Source organism: Oryzias latipes, chromosome 4 (assembly GCF_002234675.1).
Source record: "Oryzias latipes chromosome 4, ASM223467v1".
NCBI lineage: Eukaryota > Metazoa > Chordata > Actinopteri > Beloniformes > Adrianichthyidae > Oryzias > Oryzias latipes.
Window position 1 is genome coordinate 3345789 of NC_019862.2, and position 19862 is coordinate 3365650.

A 19862-nucleotide genomic window follows, 5' to 3' on the forward strand; every position below is an offset into this window, starting at 1 on the left:
GTATTGGGTACATGGCCTAGTATTGGGTACATGTGCCAGTATTGGGTACATGTATCAGTGTTGGGTTCATGAGCCAGTATTGGGTACATGGCCTAGTATTGGGTACATGTGCCAGTATTGGGTACATGTGCCAGTATTGGGTACATGTGGGTACATGTGCCAGTGGGTAGTGACAGTTCAGTGTAAACACTGTATGCTGAATGCACTAATAGTGCGTTTGAGAACGCGGGTCACATATGCCCAATGTGAATATAGCAAAACAGACAAAATATAAAACACAGAGCCTTGTGATGACGTGGAATAAGCAGAACGTTGAAGACATTACATCAATACCCTATACTGTACACATTTCTGATTTAAATGTCAGAATGAAGCTCCCAAAAATCTGCCACATCTCTAAAACAAAAATTGTTTTCGATAAATAAAAAACTCTTTAAACATTTCCAGTTATCGTAGTAATTTTACAGGCTTGTAAAATAATCTAAAAGTTACCTTTTTGTGTGTGTGTGCACAGAGAAATGGCAGTCAATCTAATCACTACTGTCCTTTGTGTCTCACCTTCTTAATGTCCTCAATACATTTTATGATGTAACTGCGTTTGACGGTCTCTTTGACAGCATACGCGTCACTCAGGATTCCCAAGTGTTCCTCCAGAGCCTGCTGCACCAGACTGGTGGGCAGGGTGGGAAGGTGTGCCAGCTCCCACAGCACCTCCAACACCTGATCCATACAAAAGCACACATCCCGTCTGACTGACAACATGTACACATCTGAACACAACTTCCTTCCCATGTTTGCACATTAGTTAGCCAAGATCACAGGCTGTATTAAGAACATTTGGAGCACTTGTGAAAGCATTTTACACAAATGTACCCAACATACCTTTCCAGTCGTGGCTTCAGAGCGAGCCTCCCGGCCTATTCTTCCAATCAGACTCAGCAGTTTTTGCCTGACGCGGTCACTCTCAACCTCCCAACTCTAAACAACAACCATACATGTTAGACAGGCTTGTAAGATTATTCCCACCCTAACCCCTAACTACTAAAAAACTATATATATGTAGTGCCCTGAATTTTAAAAACAATTCGGAAACCATGCTCACTGCTTTATTTTTTAAACGTTTATATGACGTCATCGATTTCACAAAGTGAAAATCGCAATGATATGAGCGTTTTGCGACAGCCATTTATGAATCTACTGTCTTCTGAAGATGAAAACGCTGATTGATCATTTAAAAATGACATTTAAATACATTGTTTTCAAAATATTGTTAAAACGCAATGCATTGTGGTTATATTCCTCAATCTAGTGAGGATCGATGCACACTGGTGTTTTGCAGAGACTTGTGGGAAATTTCTAGGGCACTTGATTTTGGAATTGTAGAGTCGGACAGCACTCCGAAATGGACTATGGACACCAGCTGAGTGGTCTAGAGGAAGAGTGTCTGCCCTGAAGCTGGAGGCAATAGGTTCAAACCCTCTTCTGGCTCCTAGAAAAAACGCTAAAGATGGCGCCTTGCGTGACACTCAGCATAAAGGGGTTGGGGGGGTTAAACCGGAGCATGGCTGTGGTTGCAGCCCCCCACTCCCTACAGGGGGAGGGGTCCAATGCGCAGCACAAAATTTTAAGACCTAGGTGTGCAACAGATGATGGCATTTTAACTTTCAAAACACTGCAGGTGATCCATTAAGGTTTTACTGGTGGTACCAACCTTCTGGATGAGGATGAAGAGATGGGTGAGCTGATCGAAGCTGAATTTGGCAGCAGCCGCAGCAATGATTGTATGAATGTTCTCTATCACCGTAGATGACTGGCCTGCCTGGAAAAGATCAAAAAGATCATTTATTTCTTTTGAGACATGAGACACGCATTACTGGCTGCCAGTTCTAAACTAAACAACTTAAGAACGCACACGTGTTGTAATTGTTTTGTTCCTAACCTGTATTTTCCAGATCTTGGAGAGCTCGTCCAGCGATAGTTTACTGCCCAGGAGCTCAATGATTCCCTTAATCCTCTCACAGTACTGAGCTTGATCAATATTACCTGGAACAGGAAGCATTTAAGCAACACCTCAACCCAAGTGAAAGCTAAACACTTTATCTTGGTGTCTCTTTAACTCTTCTCACCTTCCAGCGCTATTGACAGGACAGAGTTCTCCACCAACCAGTCCAGCAGTTTGTCCGTGTCGATGGCGTTTTTCACACTTTTGGACACTGTGCTCTCCTCAATCAATTTGGTCACCTGCACCACAAAAACAGACAGAAGTGACATGATAAAGGACAAACCCAGCGGCGTAGCGATACATCCATTTCCTTCACGGTAGGTTTATTTTACCATAAGGTAAAAATGACCAAGTCCATCACAGCAGAGAGCACACACTGATATCAGCAAAAACTGATCAGTTGATCTTTGGATTCTTTGGATGTGGAAAAACAACAGTGGGCTGAACTTTAGGAAACTAACATGTGAATGGATTTGACATTCATTCTAGTTTACTTGTTTTTTTGGACACAGATTTCATTTCCACTTGATGATCTGGAAGAAATCCAAGAATCTGGAAAACTTCACTGTTCAGTAGCAGGAATTTCTGTCTGAGTCTCACTGCTGGAGGTTTTGGACAAAGATGTTCTGGATCCATTTTAGAGCAGAAAAGCTGATCGCCAAACACAGATGATGATATGAATCAAATCGCCAAAAGGAATGGTTACACTCCTGAACAAAATCCTGAATCATTAGATTCACTCATGACTTCAGTTTGAAGAAATATTAACTTCTTTATTAAAATCTCACACAGACCAAAGTTTGTTTGGTGATGTGCTTAAGAAAAATACAAGTAACATAACTAGTAATTTCACCAGAATGAAGGTGGAAATTTAATTTTGAATTCTTACAAAAGAAAAACTAACTACAGGCAGCTTTTGGCTTCCTTTATATTCCTTCAGGGGTGAACAAAGTCATGGATTTGCTCAGAGAAGATTATTGATCCAATTTCAAAGGATCTCTTCAAACCAGACCCTAGAGATGATGTTCCACACATTTCAGCAAACCCCTCAGAATCCACAGCAACTAACCTCTTTGAGAGAGTTCATTTTAGTGGAGAAGTGGGGGGTTTTGAGCATCCGCAGCAACGTGTCCAGCCGCAGGTCGTCCACCACAGCCACCAGCTCCCTCTGGAACCTCATGCACAGCAGCTTGATGGCTGACAGCAGCTCTGGGATGCTCACCAAACGCTAGGATGGAAAGAAACATTACAAACACGGAGATCTTGAGAAAAGGAGTCCTAATTCTGCTCCTGCAGTGAACAGGTCTAAACAACACCTTATCTTTGAGGTCCTTTTCCTCCAGGTTCTGCACATACGTGATCATCTTGTGAATGACTGGATCAAGCATAGGCTGGAAAAAATATCAACATGAAGTATGTTCAGAAGAGAAAATAAAACTGCTGAGGCAGCAAACACAAACTAAACTGATCCTTTTAAACACTGGACCAAGTTTAAATGAGGAAAAGAATATTAAAAAAATAGCGATGGTGCTAAAATCAGGGGGAAGTCCAAATTTATTTAACAAAGTGTTAGTTTAGTTAATGCCTCATACATCTATGTATATCACTCCTACTTGAGCCAACATCATGATGAAGGCACACCAGCTTCTTCATTATCCTTTAATAAAAAGTTAAATCCTGAATTCTTTCAAACACTTTAAAATCTGTTTTCTTACTTGACATCATCAGTTTTGTTGTTGTCGTCAGGACTGATGTAAAAGACTAGCTCACCTGGACGAGGCTCGAGTTCAAGTATTCGGCACAAACTCCAAGAGGCTGGACCAGAGCGGACACAGACTGCACCGAAAGCAGGAGATCAGAGAATGCAATGAATGTTTGCCACTAGCTGAAAAACGAACAGCACTTCTAAAAACCAAGACATTGATGAAATCAACCAAAGCTGTCGAGCTTCCTGCATGATCTCAGGCATTCATGGACTCTTTTTATGGTCTAAGGTGTTTGGGTGAGTGGCTTTCTTCTATTTGCATTTGAACATGATAAGCATTTAAAATTATTTATTTTTCGTAGCTTTCAGCAAAAACTGAAACTCTGACTGATTTGAACGTGCACTCAGTAACCTTAACTGACGTCCTGCTCAGTGTAGACAAATGGACGACATCCCATGCACTGGATTTACAGGCATGTCAGTGCACACTGAACACGCACCGCTGAGGTTTCTGGACGGGTCTTCTAAAGGCAGCGTTAGTACGAACACAGAACAACAGAGCATTTGGGCCATCATGCGTGTGGGGTTGGCCGGCAGGTGAGCGTTACAGAGCAGGAGGCAATAAGAGAGACATTTGCCCCTGTAGAGGAGCTTTGAATGGACCTTTTGGATCTAGCTGGATTCAATCTGATGACTAAACCACGTGGCACCAAAATAAAACTAAAAGCTGCGTCTTGGTGATGCAGACCAGAAGGAGTAAGCATGGACTTCACGACACCACTGTGCTGGTGTCTGGGTTAGTGGTGCCCCAGCACAGATGGATAAGAGGAGTTTTAGAGCAAACGACCCCGTCACATTGTCGATCCCCAACGGTCCTTTTCCAGTCTAATAACACTGGATGAACGGCAGAAGTTCTTACAGCAATCTCCACCTCCTCTGAGTTCAGCTTCGTCTGGATGGCAGTGAATCCTCCTAATTCTCCAAACTTCACCCCAAAAACAGGGAAAATTACAGTTAGGATTTGAAATAAGACCTAGGCACAATGCAGAAAAAAAGCAAACTAGTAATTACTCACTCTGTTAACCAAGTCAACCAACCAACCGTGAGGCTCCTGAAACAACAAATCAATCAAGTCTTCAGCATGCAGGTTTTTTGACAGCTACTGTGTGTCAATCACATAGCGAAAAGCCATTTGTGCTGAAATTACCTTCTGATAGGTGTTAGGAGAGACAGCAAACATGTTGGCTTCATCCCCAAAAACTTCCGCCCAGTTTCTCTGACACGCCTTCATGCGGTTCTTGAAATGGTATTCATTATCAGGGTTCAAGGCCTGCCACACAATTCAAAGAAAGAAAACAGTTCATCGCATGCACAGCAACGCAGGCTTTGCCTTTACATCAGCTTTTAAACATCATCCAGAGGATCTATTTCACCGTGGTTTAATAACAAAGTTCTTTGACAAAATAGAAAAAAAGTGAGAGAACCCACCATAGTCAGAACTCCCATCAAATTTACGGGTACTGGGTCCTGCTTCACCCTCTCAGCTACCAGCTCCACCAGCAGCATGAGCATGTTGTAGATCCCCTCGTGAATCTCTGTGCCCCACTTGTGCACGGCGCTGCTGGTCAGCAACTGGTGTGCACCGAGCAACAACAACAAGCGTCAAATAACACACACAAATGAGCACAAACGTCATCCGCCGCTCTGCTAAAACTCACCTTTTTAAAGGCCTCGGGCATGCACCGATCCATAAACCGCTTACAGTTTTCATCGGCGTCGGCAAGACCTGACAGAGAGCAAGACGCTGAAGCCATTTATTAGAAACACAGACGGCCAAAACAACGTGAAAAACGCCACACACGGACACAAAGTTAGCCAACACGCTCCTGCTTACCGTGTCGTGCCAGGCAGGTGGAGGCGATCAGACACTTGCCCAGGGACTCCTCTCTTTTGTAAGGTATAGACCAGTGGTCGGTGAAGACGCGACTCTCCAGCTCATACAGGTTGGTGGTGGGAAACTCCATACTGCCGCCAGAGCAGTTCCCATTCTCATCGTTGCTTCTCTGCGACATAGAAAAGACAAACAAAGCCCCTAAGGAAAACCAAAAATATGGGTCACACAAAAGCTCTCTCGCCGTTTTAAGAGAGGGCACCTTTCCAGAGTGAGCTAAAAACAGAAGACCTCTGTAATCAAGAGTCAAACTTCCCTCTCTCTGGAGCTAAGGATGTCGTAGAACTGACTTCTAGCAGTGTGTCCTCTCTGCATCACTTCTATTCATTTGTTTCCTCCTCATCTTTAATGAACAGTGACATCTCTTCTTCTTCAGAACTTCAGAGTCTGAAATCTTGGGGTGTGTGCTTTTAAACTCAATTGTGAGTTTTGTCTCACAATTGAAGGTGATGGTCTTTGACTGAAGGTCAAAGCTGTGGGACAGGCCTTTTTAAAGAATTGGCATATTTCCAGTGGGGCTGTGAAAGCTCTCATTACATCTGAATGACAAGAGCAGATGAGCAAGGCAACCATCAAACCCTGGAGAGGCCAAAAAAAAAAAAAAAATCAACTTAAAGCACGTTGGTTTTCACAGAGCATCTGGGAAACTTCTCCCAAACAAAACCTTTAATGATGGAGCGTTGGAACACGTTCCAGTCTTCTGTACCACATTGGAGTTATGGAGCGTCCGGTTCAGGACTGCTACTCTCCTATTAGCTGATGGACGTTTCCAACCAACATGTTTTCTGTTATCATGAGTGAACAGACGACAAAGGGAGAAACACGTGACCCTTCCATCTACACAGGAAAAAGTCAAGAGCAAAGCTGCTACTGAAGTTAACAGAATTATAGCGAAAGACATAACAAAGAATGTGAGGCAGGAAGAAGCAGCAGAAGAATCAGGTTTCATTCATCTGATCCAGAGGAAAATTCCCAACTAGACTGGAGCTCTCACTCTTTCTGTGAAAGTCCTTTGGACCTGATGTTTCTACAACACATGAGTTTAACGTGAGGATTCACGGGCTGCCGGGGCTTCAGGGTCACAACACAAAGACAACTGAAAAGTTACATGTGCTTATTTTTTGCTGTCATCAACTGAATGGGATGTGTATACTCCCAAGATGCACGTTTGGGTGATCGTACATGTACAACTGCTAGGTTTTAGCGTCTCATGACATCAAAGCCTTTAGAGATATTTCAGAGGATGGCAGGATTGGGTGGGTAACTCAGCACCTCACTGTTACTGTGCACTCACATCCCTCTTGGGAAGAAGCTTTGCAATAACAGCAACGTGTCTGTGTGTGTCAGGGAGACGACAAGCTATATTTAGGAACACAACACGAGTCCAAAGACTGGCAACGGGCTACGAGCGCAGTAAACACTGTCATCAACCAGAAAAACGAATGCAGTTTACTCATTTGTTCTGCAGAATGCCACATCTTTGACAACGTCCAGTCAGTGCCTCTGGTTTGTCATGGTTGGTTGGCAAACAACAACTTTCAGCTTTCAACTTTGGGAAGTTGTGTTTCCTACAAATACTCCTCATCCAAAGAAATAAAACAAGTGTGGATCTTTAGGGAACGGTGGGCTTTTGTGATTTGGGACTCCAACATGTTTCAAGTCAAGTTGATTACGAAGGCATGGCTATGTTGTCCTGGTAACAGTGTATATATGTGTGTATGTGTGTGTATAGATGGATAGATAGATGATAGATAGATAGACGGACGTCCGTCCATCCATCTATCTATCTATCCCTCTATACACACACATACAGATAATGTGTCTGTGTAGTCCTTTAGTGTGAATAGCCTATGCCGCTTTTGGACTCCAACCCATATCAACACAGAAAACACAGAATCCTGTTCCCTTGACACGAATAAACCTGACCCAGACTATCTGAACCTACAATGACAGCCTGTCTGTGTTTACATAAACAGCAACAAGTGTTAATAGTACTAATAATATTACAGAAGAAGAGCAAAAAAAAAAGGTATCGAAACCGGTTTCTGGTATGATTATCTTCCTCTTAATTTCTACTGAGGATGGCTAAAACGTGACAACCTTCAAGTCTACCTGATGCTAATGTCTGTCACAGAACTAGTTGGCTATTGTCAATTCTGATCGATAAATCTGATGAGCGGGAAGCAGTCGATATAGTTCCACCCGGGACAGCTCCGCGCTCCGACCCCTGCTCCTCCTACTGAACTGGCGCGGTTCAACTGCACTAACGTTGCTAGCAAGCTGCATGCTAGCTCGGTTAGCTTTGAAGTTCAAGACAGGGGTCCAGCTTGAACGTTCACGCGCCTGTTCACATGTCATCTCATGTCTGCCCGAACAACCGAATGACGCGTCGCGGGACCGGAAAGCCTTTGACCTCCTGCTGTGAGTGACAGCTTGGAGCAGGTAGCACCGGAGGCGCTAAGTTTGGCTACAGGAAAGGGCGAGCCCAATCTTTTGCCTTGCGTTAGCCCCGCTCTTCTCTGCTCCTTCCGCCGATTCTGGTAGAAAATCCCGGTGTTCCTACCTCGCCTTCCACAACATCGTGGTAAGCTGGAGGGGGGTCAAACCCACCCTTTCCAGTCCGCCCGCCGTTCTCCCCCTCTCCGCTGGAGCCCAGCCCGGGGGAAGGCCCACTCTCCATGGGCTCATACCCATACCCGAGTCCGGGGCTTTCATTCGTTAGTAGCGCCACTGCCTCGTTGATGTCGTTCTTCGCCAGCCGGAGCGCTTTCCTGATCACGTCGGGATCCGGGAACCCCATACAGAGCAGCGTCGTTATGTGCTGCTCCTCTTCGGTCTCCATTTTTCAGGTGTCTCGGGCTCCTGGGTTAGTAGTAACAGGGTGTTTGGCACGGCTGTGTGGCTCTGCACGCCGCCATGTTTACAGTCCGCCGCTGCAACTAGCCTGTCACGATCTGCTTCCCCAACAGCGCCGACACAGGTGTGAAGACGAAATCTGCACGCCACGAACCGGAGGAACCCACTGTGTGGCGCGTGCACACGGCGGGAACGACTCTGTCAAAGCTATACGTTAATGCTGTGGCATCTCACGTGAAAAAATAAATAAAGATTTAAACCTGAAACGAGTTTTAACTTGAAACACCCAAAGGCAAAACCACAGATTGATTATTTTTAAATGTTTTTTTAATGTATGTATGCATGTTATGAAGATTTTAAATTGGGATGTTTTATTTATTTAGAAATATTAAGTACTTTCAACAAACCTCACTATCGCCATATGAATTTTCTTATTAAACACAGTGTAGCCATCCGTGTTTTTCTAAAATTATATTTTAGGTTTGACTTCTGTCTAGTGAAAACAACAAACTAAATAAAACATTTTCAACTTCCGGCATGTGTTTCAGGTGGTTTAGCAGAGATTTTTATGCCGGATACCCTTCCCAGTACAACCCTGTTTTTTCAGACTTGTGTCATTTCCCCCCCCCCCCTCCAACTTTATTAAAACGAAATGTTAATAAATCAGCAGAACACTAAGAGAATAAACGGAGGGAGGTGGGTAAAAACAAAAAGCATAAAGACAAAAAATAATGATTACTGAGCACATTTGAGTGCATCAGTGACAACATATTAAAAATGGGGGAAAAATTCAATGTATCACCATAGAAATTCAAGTTTTAATAGCTTTCAAATTTTCTGAATTTTTGAGAGATTCCCTGTATTATTTTTTTTTACAGCTTCGCTGTATTTTTTATTTCACAAATGAAAAGACGTAAATCAGCTATCATCCATGGAATTTGGCTTAAAAAAATTCAAGTTAAGTAAATAAACGTCGCTGCTTTCAATTAAAAAAAATGATTATATATAAATAAATAAATAAAAAACATCATGAAGTATTTGTCTTTCCAGTAAGTTTAGTACACCAGTCCAAAATGTTGTGTTGCATGAACAGGTCCAAAATTGATTTGTAGCTGTTTCCAGATGAGTAATGCAGATGGAACTTCTTCTGGTGTAAATATGCTTTTGAAATCTGTGCTGGATAAAACATTTAGTGGGAAAATATTTATATAACAATTAAAAAGAAATTTCTCTTATCACATTAGTTGAAAATATTAATACATTGTGACTACATAGTTAGGCAGTAGTGTGAAGGATCTTGTCCATTGACTGTATGCCTATAATATTTAGGTAGAGTAATTATGACGTCACCCATTTAAATTTGCCTCCATTCTGGTTCTAATCAGGTGAATACAATTCAGTTGACAGTTTTCTGCGACATTTTTTTTAGAACATCAAAAGATGACATACATATTCACATGAACAGAACAGAAAGAAAAAACACGAGGAAAACAATAAAATACAACAAAAAAAATATGAATTGGAGTCTAATACAAATGTCAAAATATCATATAATACTAGGGATTGTCATAAAGCATGTTATCTTCAATGAAAGTGAACAGTTTTCTTGCATTTTTGTTTTTCAGAAGTTTTAGTGATTTAAAATATAAGCAGATCTCTTTATGAAATGTATTAAAAAATGGTTTTAATTTTAAGAATCTGCTCTTATGAATAAAAATTCCCAGATATTATTAGTGTATTAATTGCCCCATCAAATAATTTATCACCAGAAACTACTCCAAATATTCTGATGTTTTTGTAATTGAATAGAAATTGGAAAGGGAAACTTTGGGCAGCACCAAAAAAAAAAAAAAACAATCTTCCCAAAAACTGCTACAATTTATACATTCAAAAAACAAATGATCAAGTCTTTCTATATTGAGATTGCAGAAAGAACATTTATTTTCTGGAAAACCAAAGTGTACATATAGTAGTTCCTTGCATGGATAAACAGCATTATTGATTTTAGAATGGATTTCTTTGTATTTGGGAAGAATTGGATTTTTAACAAACTGAAATATTAACTTGCATACTTCCTCTTTGTGTAATGCTGTGACATAGAATAATTTTTGTAAGATGTTGGAAACAGTTCTTTAACAAACAAAGATTGTATAAATGAGTTTGAAAGTTTTGAATTAGGCAATTTACCATCAAGTAACAGAGGTGGAAGCTGAACTTGAACATTGAGAACCAGACTGGAGGACATTTGGATCAAAGTCTGAAGCTCTTATCACATCGTTATATCGTTTTTTATCATTTAATTTAAACGTACTGGAAAAAGTTTCAAATGAAATAATGTTTCCATTATCATTCATAATGTGCAATAATTACCAAATACTGTTATCAATCCAATTTTTGTAAACAATTGTTTTGTTCCTACATAAAATAAACCAACAGTTCCATATGGGAGTGTTGTATGGACTAAAGTTACATTTGAATACGAGTATCCAGTACAGTAACACCTGCTGATAAGTAGAAAGTTTAATAGGAAGTTTTCTGTAGTCAAAATCACATTTTTTGAATGAAGTCAATACCCCCTACATATTTCTCCCATTTTGAAGAAAAGACCTGAGCCAGTTAATTTTAATCATGCCATCCAAACTTTCAAAGTCTGTGGCTTTAAAGTTTTCTGTTGCCATTTGGGAACCGGTCAACCTCATCAAGCTTCACTTGGTCTGTCTACATTTCTATGGCAACCACTCTCTCCAATCAGGAGTGAGCATGTTAGAAGACCACACCTGCGGTAGGGGTGTGGACTTCCAACCAACTCACTCCTAATTGGCGAGAGTGATTGCCATGGAAAAAATGACTTGAGACTGACTTGGACCACTAACTACTTACAGGAGTCATCTAGCCCAAACATGACAGCATCCAGGTCACGGAAAATGGCGACTAAATTGACTTCATTTGGTTGAACCATTTTCTATGGATCATACTCAGTCCAGTTCTCATTTATAGTTGATGCATGTGTGGCAACACGAGCAATTCAGGCACACTAATAAAATGTGGACTCAAACTAAGCGGAGACGGGGTTCCAAATTGAAGAGAGATTTATTATAAATATGTTAAAAGACAGAATAAATAAAACACACGATGAAACCACAAGGGGCCTCGAGCCCACCTGCAAACAACAAAAACAAAACACCCTACTCACATGCATATACAAATTGTGACAAAAGAAAACTAAGTGAACTTCCACTAGAGTACCAGTCACTGTTGCAGGTAGCCTCCAAGTCCCAGGAGCGCCTGCGCAGGGTCATGATCGGCCACAAGGGAGGGGGAGAGGAGACGCCGCTGTTCAGGGACTGTTTGGGGTCTGTCCTTGTCCACCTCCGGAAACAAGCTGGGACGCCGAGAAAGGCGGCGGCGGTGACAACGACAACGGCCCCCTCCCACAGCCAGACTTCTCCCGTCGGACACAGAGGTGGGGAAGTGGACCCAGTCAGCAGTCCAAGGGGACCAGGTTCTCTCCGCCTCCTGGCAATATGCCTCCAGGCGCTGCATGTCACATACTACTGGATAAAGGAAGTCGTCTGGTTGTTCTTCATCTCCCTCACGGCAAAATGCTCCAAAATGTAGCATGTTCCTCATTGCTGGGTACACGTCGGGCTGGTCCATAATGTTACGAACGTGGGTTGTGGAAGAACCCAGGTGCAGAGAGGAGGAGGAGGCAGGAGGTTCCAGGCAACAGGATATTTAATAAAGTCAACAAAACTACAAACGAAAAACCACTGCTGAAGCAGGCTGACCAAAACTCAAACTTGAAACACTCAAAACAGGGGAATAACATGATATGGACCAGCACAGGAGGAAGGGAATGACAAGACTTAAATAGAAACAGGACTGACGGGACTCAGGTGAACACAATCAGGACAGATGGGGACCAAAGTAAAACTCGAAACCAAAGTACAAAACAGGAACTTTTCTAAATAAAACAGAAAGTGAACTGAAAACAAGCCAGAACAAAAAGAGAATCAAAACACAAAGGCAAGAACCTGAAACCGTAACACATTTAGAGTTACAACCTCAAATCGGGGATTGGAACTAAGCGAATCTGCTGCCACGAATCACGAACTCTACAACTCTCCTCGGACGTCTGACACATTCCTTGTGAGAAATTTGTGTCAAAGCTGATCTGTGTCCGATAATAAAACAGAGTGGGGGCTAGAGGAGGGGGGAGTCAACCAATCAGAGTGCAGCACTCAGACGACTGGGTGAAGTTTGAAAGATCTTCACAGATTCAGACTTCCTGTTTCAATAACTCTTCTGATAAACGTTCACGTGTCAGCAAGTATCTCAATATTTTTTGTATTAACACAGTGAGTGAACTACAAATGCGTTTAAAAAGAAAAAAGATTGAATTTTTCCTGCCTTTTAATAAGAATTAAAGTAAAAATATCTCAATATCTCTGAAGAAACTGAAGCTACTATCACTAAACTTTTTATATTGAAAAAATAATGACCCTACTGTCCAATTACAACAAAAATTATATCAGACCATTACTTTGTCAGCTTTAATATCTTTAGAGCTATTGAGCATTTCTGACCAAATATGATATATATTTAAATAAATAAAAAAATCTTTAAAATAAACAAAGTGAATTTACAACATAATTATTGTTCTAGCAGGATAATAGGGTCTAGATTAGTCAGTACACAAGGTTTGGTCACAATAGTTTCAGCATCGTTAGACCTATTGAGCACCTTTACTGTGATTCATATCTCTATTAAAATTTGAAAAAATGTATAAAATAAAATAAAGATGACATTTCTTACAAATTATTTTTTGTAGCATGAAAATGCTGACGAGTCATCATAGCAGCTCATATAAATGTAGACATTTATTCATTTTTGAGAGATTATTGATTTCTACAGAATAGTGTTTTCAGTAGGGGTGTTAGGGAAAATCGTTTAGGCGATATATTGCGATAGTTCCTTTGGCGATATTTGTAAAAGGCTGTCAAGACTATATTCATTTATTTTTGAGCGTCCATCCACGTCTGACTCCTGTTTTCCACTTAAACATCCGACCACTGGTAGGCAGCAGAGAACCACTAGACTGGGAATCTGCCTGAGAATTTTATTGAACTCTGAAGCACATGAGTCTTAGACCTGACATACTTTAAACACAATATTTTCTATTTCCTGTTACAGTACACAATATTTTGCTCTGAGAACAAAGAAACAAACTGTTTAACAGTTCTTCTTAATAACTTAGTGTCGTGTTAGAGAACAATGCCAACAGCAGCTGAACTGGACTTATCATCAACTGACAAGTACGGTCTCAAAAACACCCAAGTCCTGGAACATTTTGCATTCCAAAGTCCATATTTTCCTTAAACACACTATACGTATCTACTAGTGGTAGCTTTAGTATATTTGCACAAGTGTTTGCTACTGGAAATGGTGATTCACTTATGATCTGGATTCGTGGAGTTGGCATCATTCGTGCTGGTGGAAGTGCAGCCAGACCGATAGCAAACATCAGCAACTCCTCCAGGGACACAGCCGGTAATTTCTCTGAAAGAAGAAAGTCAGTGCTGTTAATGTTTGCATTAATGAAAATCTTTCACCCTTTATTCAAGTAGCTTAATCAGTTTGGGAGACTAGAAAGCTAGTCAATTCAAACCCTCAGAATCAGATAGAACATCTGCCCAGAATCCAAGTGTTTTGCCCTCCTTCTGCTGCCCGTTATTTCCTGGTGGGCTGAGATCTGGAGTGAACATGTTCCCCATGTCTGAAACAGTCAGAGCCTTGGAAGAAAATTGGATTTCAAATTTACTACTTAGCTTTAAAACTTGTATTAGCTTTGAACCTAACATACAGTAGTTTCTGGCAATTAATGGCAAATAATTTACTGTTGAATGGAACTATGGTTTCTGTCAATAATGTACCATCTGAGATAGTCCTCCAAAGCGTGCTTCTCACAAGTCCTCACAACCCGGAGCATCCAGGTGCTGTTTAGCAAAATTATCTTTTTGGAAAGATTCGTCTGATTCTGTGTCCAGGACCTATAAGAAAAATAAATGGTTTATCCTAGGAAAAACAAACAAAATAACATCAATTAGCCATAAAAAAAATAAAGATATAGGGAAAAAATCAATCAATAATTAACAGCATTTCATCAAAACATCAAAACAAAGCTCTTCCCCAAAACAATATTTTATCGAAGCATTCCGTTTAATTTCAAACCAACAATTACAACCATCATTTTTTAGAAAAAAAATATTACGTTTACATTTGTATGGATTATATTTGTGCCAGATCTTTGAATCCACTTGTGGATTAAAAGTGGCCGGGATAGGCTCCAGCAGCCCCGTGACCCCGAAAGGAACAAAACGGAATAGAAAATGAATGAATGAATGAATCTTTTAATCCTTAAAAAGTACCAGGATTTCGACTTTTTGGGACCAGCAGGTACTTCCTGTTTGAACCGCGGTCGAGTGAGCCGACATCTGCGGAAGTGCGGTCTCGCTAGCCGTCACTGACTTTTGCATGCGGGTTTACATCATAGTTTACGGTACACACCTCCAGCGAGCTGAAAAGACGGTATAAAGCACTAATATCACCTATGTCACAGTTACCCATTATCAATTAACATGTACTGTGCTCTGAAATCAAAGAGAGCTATTGTAAGCCCTATATTGTTATTTGATCTACAAATGTATTCATTTGGATTGCACGTCTGTTCATTCCATAATAAACTACCAGAAATAATGTGTTTGTCTGAAATATAATCAAACAGACAGATTCTAAAAGTGAGCTTTAACACTGACAAGAGTGTTTTGTGGGTTGTTGAGCATGTCATGGAATGGAATCAAACAGAAATGAAGAAACTCCACGTAAAAAGGGAACATCTGGTCCTGTCAACTCTTTCTAAAGTTGCTTCATTTAAGGTGAGGCAAAACTTTCACTGGATTAATGTTGGTAATGTTGTTCACGATCATCTCAGCAAGTTTGAGGAAAAGTGACTAGGGAAAATGAGAGAAATTGACATTATAGTCCAATTCAGCCTCCCTCATTTATAGTTAGAGTGTACGTGAACCATCCAAAATACCACTTTATCAAAAGGTGACGCAAAACGTTCACTGGATTATTGTTGGTAATGATGTTCATGATCATCAACAGCAAGTTTAAAGAAGATTGACTGGAGAAAAATAGAGATATTAAAGTTATAGTAGACCTGAGCATTCTGCCTTTATAGTTAAAGTATAAAATGTGAACCATCCAAAATACCACTTTTTTCAAAGGTGACGCAAAACTTTCTCTGGATTATTGTTGGTAATGATGTTCACTAACATCACAGCAAGTTTGAAGAAGATTGACTGTGGAAAAGTAGACAAATTAAAGTTATAGTACACCCAAGCATCCTGCATTTATAGTCATAGTATAACATGTGAACCATCCAAAATACCACTTTTTTCAAAAGATGATGTAAAACTTTCACTGGATTATTGTTGGTAATGATGTTCATGATAATCACAGCAAGTTTGAAGAAAATTGACTGGAGAAAATTAGAGAAATTCACATTATAGACCAATTCAGGCCTCCTCATTCATAACATGTTTATTAACCTCCATTTTAGGTATTACATGGTAAGAGTATTTTTTGCAGTCAATTTTCATCAAACTTGCTGTGATGATCATGAACATCATTACCAACAATAATCCATTGAAAGTTTTTCGACACCTTTTGATAAAGTGGCATTTTGAATGGTTCACATATTAAACTCTATCCATGAATGAAGGAGGCTGAATTAGACTATAATGTCAATATCACTAATAATCTCCAGTCAAATTGCTCCAAACTTGCTGAGATGATCATGAACAAAATTACCAACAATAATCCAGTGAAAGTTTTGCCTCACCTTAAATGAAGCAACTTTAGAAAGAGTTGACAGGACCAGATGTTCCCTTTTTACGTGGAGTTTCTTCATTTCTGTTTGATTCCATTCCATGACATGCTCAACAACCCACAAAACACTCTTGTCAGTGTTAAAGCTCACTTTTAGAATCTGTCTGTTTGATTATATTTCAGACAAACACATTATTTCTGGTAGTTTATCATGGAGTGAACAGATGTGCAATCCAAATGAATACATTTGTTCATCAAATAACAATATAGGGCTTGCAATAGCTCTCTTTGATTTCAGAGCACAGTCCATGTTATTTGATAATATGTAACTGTGCCATGGGTGATATTAGCGCTTTATACCGTCTTTTCAGCTCGCTGGGGGTGTGTACCGTAAAGTATGAGGTAAACGCGCATGCAAAAAGTCAGTGACGGCTAGCGAGACCGCACTTCCGCAGATGTCGGCTCACTCGACCGCGGTCTGTTTGAGGGGTATTGCCAAGGACCCACACTGGATGAGGCCCATCACGAACCCTGGTTTCACACCCGCCACTCCTGCACTTCACTAACCGAGCCATCCCGCAGCTAAAACAACTAAATAAAGCTACTGTACGCAAACAGAATTCATTGTATGTTTCCCTCGTTGGGAGCGCTTTACATTGAAAGGGCGCGGGTGTTAGCGTCAGCAGGATGGCGGTCACGTGAAAACTCCTGTCACGTGACACGAGTAGGAACAAAATGGCCGCGACCGGAGACGAAGCTGCAGCAATGGACAGCATTTCCAGGGAACCAGCGAGCCTCCCGGCGGCACTGGACGCTGCCGGCAGCAGCAGCAGCAGCGGGACTCCGGCGGAACACCCAGAGGCCGAAGCGGAAAACCCGGTGATCGCTCCGAAGAAAACCGGCGTCAGCAGTACGTGACTTTCACGTCCATCAGCGTCCGTCTTATGTTTACTGTGCATCCACCGTGTTTTTTTACTTGAGTAATGTATGAAAGAAAGGAGCGGGAATGGGAGAGTGTAACAAATGGCGCTGACTTCAGGTGATGGTGGTGTGGAAACAGCAGAGGAGGCTGTGGAGCCCGCAGAGCCGGACATCAACGAGTTGTGCTCCGATATGTTTGAAAAGATGGCCATCTTCCTCCAGGGAGAGCTAACTGGTACTTTCACCAACATTTATACTCTTTTTACTTCTTACTAGGTGGACTGAGATAAATACTTCTCATTTTAAACGACCTCCAGTGAGCCTTTAGGTCACAAGAGCAACCGAAGTATACTGTCCACATGAAATGACTCCTTTTCTAGATTAGGATTTTGTTTTAGTATTTTACATGCTGTCTGGTTGTTTATAGAATGTTTTTGAGTTGTTGGTAAAAGTCATAAACCAGAAAACCAATGCAGTCAACATGTCTTTATGTGACATTCCTAATCAAACCGGAGTCCAGGTTAAACTTTCATTGAAAGGGGCCGAGTCTCCAGAAAAGAGTGTGTTTATGAGACATTTAAGGTCACAACCATTTTTTTTACTCTGTCTTCTCATCTTCTGACCGTACCTGTCTTTTCAGCCACCTGCGAAGATTACAGTTTGTTGGAGAATATGAATAAGCTTACAAGTCTGAAATACATGGAAATGAAGGACATTAGTATCAACATTAGCCGCAATCTGCAAGATCTCAACAACAAGTGTAAGTAGAAAGTGGAATAAGGAAAGCCTAAATTGTCATCGTGTTTTTCATGAAACATGGTAGATGGTGGACTGCAGTCACAATAACCTGTTTTCTGTCTTGCTTTAAGGCTAAGCAGGGCAGGGACTAAACCTACAATCCTCTGATTGTAGGTTTAGTCCCTTATACACTACTCACAATAAGTTAGGGATATTGTGGAAAAACTCACAATATACAGTGTTCGTTTGACTAAACAGATTTTGGATCTTACTTACTGGCGCCAAAACCAAAAAATCCTAAAAGAACAACTTTTTCAGTGTGGCATCAGTGTCAACATTGTGTGAGTCTGAAAAGCAGATTTTTACCATTAAGTCATTCAAGGTTCATTATTCAAACATCCATGAACTAACAACGCCGCTTAATGGATGAGAAAGCGCCACCTGGCCATAGCGCCGTCAGGTTGGTAGTACACAGTTAGATGTTGCAGGTGAACTTGGTGAGTCTCAAAGTGTCATCAGCAGACTTGCATCAAGACCCAGAACTAGTGGCAGAGTTTGAGACACGGGAGTGATAGACCGGAACCTAAGGATCTCTGACATCAGACATGGTTTAGCAAATGCCACACAGCTACAGGCCCCTTTACCAGATGTGAGGGGTACTAGAGTTTTCAGAAAAACCATGCTCGCACAACATGCTCATTCTTGACTGGTGACAGTCGTTGCCATAAAAATGTTGGCTCAGACCACATGGACCAATCATATCTGGCTCCAACATGGCGACATCTGTACCGCAGGAAAATGGCAACTGTATTGGCTTCATTTCACTGGAGCTGAAAGTAAGGTATTTTCTCTGGGTGACGTCCCACTCGCTCAGTCCCAGTTCTTTATATTCTTTCTATACAGTCAATGGGAGCACGAGACGTTGCTGTTGAGCTATCATTGCAGCAAATGGTGGAAATACCCGCTACTAATATGGTAAATTTCTGTGATGTGTGACTATCTTTATTATTGTCTTTATGTGTTGGGTAATAAATATAAAACTAAAGAAAATGGTGTTTATACTCATTTGTTATTAGCAAAAACAAAGAGAACATTTACGTTATTCATTAAAATTCAGACCAAATAGGAAAATGACAAGATCCCTAACTTATTGTGAGTAGTGGAGAAGGTCAACCGCTTCATGGCCATGTTCACATTGTGTCATACTTGAAAGTATTGTGAATAATTTCTGGTTGTTGATATTGTAGATGCAAGCCTGCAGCCTTACTTGGACCAAATAAATAAGATTGAGGAGCAAGTATCCTCGCTTGAGCAAGCTGCCTACAAACTGGATGCATACTCCAAGAAACTGGGTAGGTAGATAGATGATGTCCAGTTTAAAACAGAACTTTTCTTGCTGCATCAAAGTCATCAAGGGATGTTGACTTTTGAACAGGGTCATTTGGGAAGTTACTGTTGTCATTAAGAATTAAAAAGGGTAAAAATATTGTTTTACAGTAAATGGCTTCACCCAACCAGTAACTGTGAGTGGAAAGAAAGTTTTTGTGTTATCATTCATATTCTCTGAAAAATGACCATGAAATTATCATCTTTCTAGGGTAAACTTGTAAGTACAGCTGCCTATTGAAACCTGTATAGATAGATTGGCCTGGTGGCGTTTCTTTAAGTCTAAAGAAAAACCTGCAAAATTATTGCTTTTGTTTGTTTTCAGAGGCCAGATTCAAAAAGCTAGAGAAACGATGAGGAGGCAGACTGATGCTGAAGTTTTTGCGCCTTCTTTCCCGCTGGCCCTCCTC

At 40.9% G+C, this 19862-nt stretch overlaps 2 protein-coding genes and 3 long non-coding RNA genes across 9 annotated transcripts in view; 2 read left to right on the forward strand and 3 right to left on the reverse strand.

The window, feature by feature from the left end:
* usp24 (ubiquitin specific peptidase 24) overlaps positions 1-8621 on the reverse strand; it is a 29960-nt gene extending 21339 nt beyond the window's left edge. For 2 of the 4 annotated variants that reach the window (XM_023953985.1, XM_023953983.1), the window contains exons 1-15: positions 8222-8621; positions 5602-5770; positions 5426-5511; positions 5196-5339; positions 4915-5037; positions 4783-4818; positions 4627-4692; positions 3773-3838; positions 3319-3393; positions 3072-3230; positions 2127-2241; positions 1940-2043; positions 1712-1819; positions 883-978; positions 559-720 (exon numbers count right to left, since the gene is read on the reverse strand). In XM_023953985.1, the coding sequence (XP_023809753.1) occupies positions 559-720; positions 883-978; positions 1712-1819; positions 1940-2043; positions 2127-2241; positions 3072-3230; positions 3319-3393; positions 3773-3838; positions 4627-4692; positions 4783-4818; positions 4915-5037; positions 5196-5339; positions 5426-5511; positions 5602-5770; positions 8222-8500 (1788 nt within the window). In that variant the 5' untranslated portion in view covers positions 8501-8621. The remainder of the gene's footprint in view (positions 1-558; positions 721-882; positions 979-1711; positions 1820-1939; positions 2044-2126; positions 2242-3071; positions 3231-3318; positions 3394-3772; positions 3839-4626; positions 4693-4782; positions 4819-4914; positions 5038-5195; positions 5340-5425; positions 5512-5601; positions 5771-8221) is intronic. The other 2 variants (XM_023953986.1, XM_023953984.1) reach the window with 2 other exon arrangements.
* On the forward strand, positions 8414-8780 carry LOC111947337. The gene is made up of 2 exons (XR_002873141.1): positions 8414-8524; positions 8628-8780. It is a non-coding gene; the product is annotated as an uncharacterized LOC111947337 (long non-coding RNA).
* A 2805-nt stretch (positions 8781-11585) lies between these two features.
* LOC110015017 lies at positions 11586-12804 on the reverse strand. The gene is made up of 2 exons (XR_002290072.2): positions 11761-12804; positions 11586-11674 (listed from the first exon to the last, which is right to left on the reverse strand). It is a non-coding gene; the product is annotated as an uncharacterized LOC110015017 (long non-coding RNA).
* An 815-nt stretch (positions 12805-13619) lies between these two features.
* LOC105353875 lies at positions 13620-14574 on the reverse strand. Of its 2 annotated transcripts, XR_002873143.1 has the most exons (3): positions 14448-14574; positions 14183-14306; positions 13620-14073 (listed from the first exon to the last, which is right to left on the reverse strand). It is a non-coding gene; the product is annotated as an uncharacterized LOC105353875 (long non-coding RNA). The 2 variants fall into 2 exon arrangements; XR_002873142.1 differs by having other exon boundaries at positions 13620-14306.
* A 2523-nt stretch (positions 14575-17097) lies between these two features.
* Positions 17098-19862, forward strand: bloc1s2 (biogenesis of lysosomal organelles complex 1 subunit 2). The gene is made up of 5 exons (XM_004067616.4): positions 17098-17317; positions 17447-17563; positions 17969-18088; positions 19314-19418; positions 19778-19862. The coding sequence occupies exons 1-5, from the start codon at positions 17143-17145 to the stop codon at positions 19807-19809; spliced, it is 549 nt and encodes a 182-aa protein (XP_004067664.1). The 5' UTR covers positions 17098-17142; the 3' UTR covers positions 19810-19862.

What these genes read in the sequence shown, in the direction of transcription:
- bloc1s2 (XM_004067616.4), top strand. Translation starts at nt 17,143, where the DNA reads ATGGCCGCGACCGGAGACGAAGCTGCAGCAATGGACAGCATTTCCAGG. An exon ending in GAAGAAAACCGGCGTCAGCA is followed by an intron (nt 17,318 to 17,446) that starts GTACGTGACTTT and finishes CGCTGACTTCAG; the next exon opens with GTGATGGTGGTGTGGAAACA. An exon ending in CCTCCAGGGAGAGCTAACTG is followed by an intron (nt 17,564 to 17,968) that starts GTACTTTCACCA and finishes CTGTCTTTTCAG; the next exon opens with CCACCTGCGAAGATTACAGT.